Here is a 5,625-nt window from a genome sequence, read left to right as displayed (position 1 = left end):
GGAGACTACATTAGAGTATTAAGGTGCAGCCAGGGGGAGAGGAGACAGGAGAGAGGAGACTACATTAGAGTATTAGGAGCATCCAGGGGGAGAGGAGACTACATTAGAGTATTAGGATGCAGCCAGGGGGAGAGGAGAGAGGAGACTACATTAGAGTATTAGGATGCAGCCAGGGGGAGAGGAGAGAGGAGACCACATTCGACTTTTAGGATGCATCCAGGGGGGAGGAGCTCTGATTGATTAGTTCCTACTTTATATCTTTACACACACTCATGCAATTAGGAACCACATTTATCGACGACCTGAGTGCCAGGGGGAACCTGCAGCGTAGCACACCTCGTCTATAATTCTCCCCCTAATACACCAACACACACACTGAAACTCTCACACACACACACACACACACACACACACACACACACACACACACACACACACACACACACACACACACACTCACACACACACATTGAAACTCACACACACACACACACACACACTCACACACACACACTGAAACTCACACACACACACGCACACACACACTCACACACACACACTGAAACTCACACACACACACACACACACACACACACACACACACACACACACTCCATTCATCATGCTGTCAATTTACACCACAAGTCAAGACTGATAAAACCTCACGTAGAAAAGACTGAAATGAGTCCAGAGACATTTAATGAGGGATGTCTTGAAATCTTTTGCTTTTCTGGTGTTGATATAAATCAATTGGTGTGTATCATTCAAAGTTGTTTGCATTTTTTTTTAAATCTAACTTGACTGAAAATTTTAACCATATGCCCACAGTCTGAGAAATACAGGATTTCAAACAAACAACCGAATGATAATTTTTCACCAAGGTGAAACCGTGGTTGCACACCACACACCAGATAACACCTAACACGATGTACCTGACTCGTGGTCTCACTCTTCAAGCCGTTATGATCTTCTTACTCTGAGTGCAGAACAGATGATGACTCTAATAAGTGTACCATGCTGCCCCCATCAGGCCCTCCGAGGAACTACACCCTCACATATAGAACACACACACACACACAGCATCAGTCTACCCACCACAACGAAACAGACTGGCTTCTCTGCTCTCTTTCCCTCTTAACTAAATGTACTATCTCTAACCTTGTAAAAACATGCTATGTCCAGAACTTTCAGACACATTGTTTTCCAGTGAATTTATAAAACTTTTTTTTTGTTTGTTTTACCTTCATTTAACTAGGCAGGACAGTTAAGAACAAACTCTTATGTTCAATGAAGGCCTACCGGGGAACAGTGGGTTAACTGCCTTATTCAGGGGCAGAACAACAGATTTTTATCTTTGTCGGCTGTGGGGATTCGATCTTGCAACCTTCAGGTTACGAGTCCAACGCCCTAACCACTAGGCTACCTGCCGCTTAACGTGAAAAGCTTTTTTGTGAATAAGGTGATAAGGGCCGACATTAAAACTACTACTAAAAACACGGGTCTCTGCATTTACTACTCACGAAGATGATTGATCAGAATGAACCTAATATCCTGCTAACATACAGAGTAGATCTATTGTCCAGACTGCTCAAATGACCCCTTTTTAGGAGATGAATAATACAATGTTAAGTCCCATCGGGGTAACAGGAGTAGGGAAAACACTGTAGCTTTTACCATACAATTAGAATGAACGTCTGTGCGCTTTACTTTACACCTCTACAACATGTGTCCTCTACGGTAGTAATATTATGACATTAGTGTGGCGTTGTTTAAATAGCAAGTAGGGTGAACCTGAAAACTTTTACTTTTATGTACTGTTACATGTGTAAATGTATAGATTTACATGTGATAGTTCTGGGAAGTGGAACTTCCACTGAGCTTTACAGTAGTGATCCATGGATGAATGGCTAAGACAATGAACAGGTGACATTAATGTCAAGATATACTCTAATCATTAAAGGGAAGTTTACAACTACAAGAATCACATCAGATGAATTGAATTACTCCAACATATTACACCATTAGGCTATAAAATGATACTATATATAAAAAAAAAACATGGACCTAAAGTTACACTGTTTAAACCTACTGAAATAACTGTAATGAAAACCTTCATTGTGAAGCAATTATGGAAAAAAATAATTGATCTTGTTTTGTTTTTTTTGTCGGGAAACAAACGACTGTCCGTTTTCTATTGGCTGGCTGCTAAAAAATAAATCACTTGTTTTTATCCTAAAACACAGACAGATGAATTCCAGGTGATTTGGCAATATGTAAACGCATTCAAACTTATCTTCCCTCACTACACAGTGAAAACTATTTATATATATTTGTTTTTAAATAAACAGAAATGAAAGTGCTTTAATGTAAATCAATTTAGCCCCGATCGCACGATATATTGGTGTATTGTATTGCATTGGGTGGCTTCCCACACTCTGCCGGTTTCGTCAGGCACTCACGAGCTAAAGTCGGTTGCCCACTAACGGAATGAACGGAGGTTCATATTGACCTGTTTCACAACAAGTTATCAATAACATATGAAAGTTAAAGTAGCTTATATTTTATTATGTCGATGATGTTGAAACCAACTCATTAAGTTATTGAATATCTTCATTGCGTAGGTTATTTTCTCTTTCTAATGTCTAAACTCACGTGACTATTATTGTCCCCCCCCCCCACAAAAAAAAGGAAAAATACAACAAAAAATACACGATTTGGTTGAAAACAGATGCTTGTGGGTTTGGGTTGACTCTAGATTATAGCCTGAATTTATTAATAAATTGAGTTGAGAATGCAGACAGCAGAATTGGGAAATCAATAGCGCAATGTCGAGCGTAGCGAAACTCTTTACGCATGCATAGCGCAACAATGTATACCTAACGGAGTTCACAGAGAAGTCTTATTAAACGAGACGATGTTACCATAATATGTTATCAATTCACCTGACAACAACACTCGGCTAAGTAGCGGAAATAGAAACCTTTACATTTGGAAGTGGCAGGATCATTTCAGGTTAATCACATTACAAGTTATTCCGGTTGGCGTGTTTAACTGTCAACCCGCTCAACACAACGCATCCAACACCACTGTTGTGGTTCAAGTCAAAATAAATAGTTTGACCGATTTCAAAGAGTGAAAGAAAAGTCAAGTCTGACACGATGTAAACACAGAGAATCTAAACGACAACCAGTGTAACAACGTAGTGTACCTGACGTGATTTTAAACACAGAAAGACAGGTTGCAGTTACAATTAAAAAAATAATATATATATACTTTCGTCTTACCTTTATAGGCTTCTCCTCGAACCGTTAACAACAAGCTGATAGCAGCTAATAGCCAATGTCTAACTTTATCCATGTCGACACGGAGCCGTTGTGTTAACCCCCGGTAGCGGGTCTAACTGGAGAGAGAAACTCGGATTTTCTTCAGTATGTCACAAGTTAGATTTCAGCCTCCCCTATAGCCTACTTTACATCTAACCGACGGATGATATTTTAACAAGTCGTCCTCTTCTCTTTCCTTCGTTGCTTGCAGTTGGTTCAGTGAGAGTCCAACGGTTTCTCCTCGTCGACTTCCAACAGACTTGGCACCGTCGGTGAGAGCAATCGAGACACTGGTTTTACGCGGGGAAGAGAGAGTGGTGGTTACGTTTCCCGAGAGCTCTCTGCCTGTCTGCGCTCTCTCTCTTTCTCCCCTCTCTCTCTCTCTCTCTCTCTCTCTCCTCTCTATGTCTCTCTCTCTTTCTCCTCTCTCTGTCTCTCTCTCTATCTCTCTTTCTCCTCTCTCTCCTATTTATCTCTCTCCTCTCTCTCCTCTCTCCTCTGTCTCTCTCTCTCTCCTCTCTCTCTCTTCTCTCTCTTTCTCTCTCTCCTCTCTCCTATCTCTCTCTCTCTCTCTCTCTCCTTTCTCTTATCTCTCTCTCCCCTCTCTCTCTCCTCTATCTCTCTTTCTCTCCTATCTCTCTCCTCTCTCTTCCTTTCTCTCTCCTCTCTCTTTCTCTCTCTTCTCTTTCTCTCTCTTCTCTTTCTTTCTTTCTCTCTCTCTCTCTCTCTCTCTCTCTCTCTCTCTCTCTCTCTCTCTCTCCCTCTCTCTCTCCTTTCTCTTATCTCTCTCTCCCCTCTCTCTCTCCTCTATCTCTCTTTCTCTCCTATCTCTCTCCTCTCTCTTCCTTTCTCTCTCCTCTCTCTTTCTCTCTCTTCTCTCTCTCTCTCTCTCTCCTCTTTCCTATCTCTCTCTCTCCTTTCTCTTATCTCTCTCTCCCCTCTCTCTCTCCTCTATCTCTCCCCTCTCTCTCTCTGGTAGAGTGTGTATTGGAGCTCTGACTGAATGACTAAATGTGCTGGCACGCGCCAGGCAAAAGCTGAGGAATTCACTGGTAACGCGGGAACGGGTGGTGTCCCTGTCCCCTCCTCCTTCTTCTCTTCAATGTTATTACTGGTCACGCAGCTTGGCATCTGTCTAACGTTATCTACCTGCTTGTCTGTTTGTGAGAAAGCAGCCTAACATGTCTCACGACCAAGGACACGGGAGATGGCAAGCAAACCAAAAAGATAGAATATTAAAAACATACAATAGGTGTCTGTGCAGTAACCTTAATGTTCTGCTCAGCCTCATTCGCCCCCCCCCCCCCCCCCCCCCCGCCCCCCTCATATTCACTAACTGAAACCTCTGTGTTCACCTTGTTCCAATTAGATCATCCTCTATGTTGTAACCCTTGACCCTAATGTAGCACCACATGGCATAGCATGAATAATCACACACTCACTGCTTTTCCCATGTAGTAGTAGTTTATGCTTAATTAATAGGCCTAAAAGACAGTATTGATCCTCCTTTAGACTCACTGGATGACACGTTGTCTGTTTCCCAAATGGCTCACTATCTCCTATGAATACTCCTATGGATGATTTGATATCTCCTATGAATAATCCTATGGATGATTTGATATCTCCTATGAATACTCCTATGGATGATTTGATATCTCCTATGAATACTCCTATGGATGATTTGATATCTCCTATGAATACTCCTATGGATGATTTGATATCTCCTATGAATACTCCTATGGATGATTTGATATCTCCTATGAATACTCCTATGGATGATTTGATATCTCCTATGAATACTCCTATGGATGATTTGATATCTCCTATGAATACTCCTATGGATGATTTGATATCGCCTATGAATACTCCTATGGATGATTTGATATCTCCTATGAATACTCCAATGGATGATTTGATATCTCCTATGAATACTCCTATGGATGATTTGATATCTCCTATGACTACTCCTATGGATGATTTGATATCGCCTATGAATACTCCTATGGATGATTTGATATCTCCTATGAATACTCCTATGGATGATTTGATATCTCCTATGAATACTCCCATGGATGATTTGATATTTCCTATGACTTCTCCTATGGATGATTTGATATCCCCTATGAATACTCCTATGGATGATTTGATATCTCCTATGAATACTCCTATGGATGATTTGATATCTCCTATGAATACTCCTATGGATGATTTGATATCTCCTATGAATACTCCTAGGGATGATTTGTTATCTCCTATGAATACTCCTATGGATGATTTGATATCTCCTATGAATACTCTTATG

The 5,625-nt window shown here is 41.0% G+C and overlaps 1 protein-coding gene across 1 annotated transcript in view; it reads right to left on the bottom strand.

Moving 5' to 3' along the window:
* Window positions 1-3,703, bottom strand: part of LOC118944840 (receptor-type tyrosine-protein phosphatase mu) — a 539,275-nt gene extending 535,572 nt beyond the window's left edge. The window contains exon 1 of the mRNA XM_090225625.1: window positions 3,285-3,703. Coding sequence (XP_090081751.1) covers window positions 3,285-3,357 — 73 coding nt within the window. The 5' untranslated portion in view covers window positions 3,358-3,703. The remainder of the gene's footprint in view (window positions 1-3,284) is intronic.
* Between the last annotated feature and the right edge of the window lie 1,922 nt (window positions 3,704-5,625).

Source organism: Oncorhynchus mykiss, chromosome 28 (assembly GCF_057628025.1).
Source record: "Oncorhynchus mykiss isolate SJ-2025 chromosome 28, ASM5762802v1, whole genome shotgun sequence".
Lineage (NCBI taxonomy): Eukaryota > Metazoa > Chordata > Actinopteri > Salmoniformes > Salmonidae > Oncorhynchus > Oncorhynchus mykiss.
Note: the sequence above shows the minus strand (reverse complement) of the source record. Positions and strands in the feature narration are given on the sequence as shown.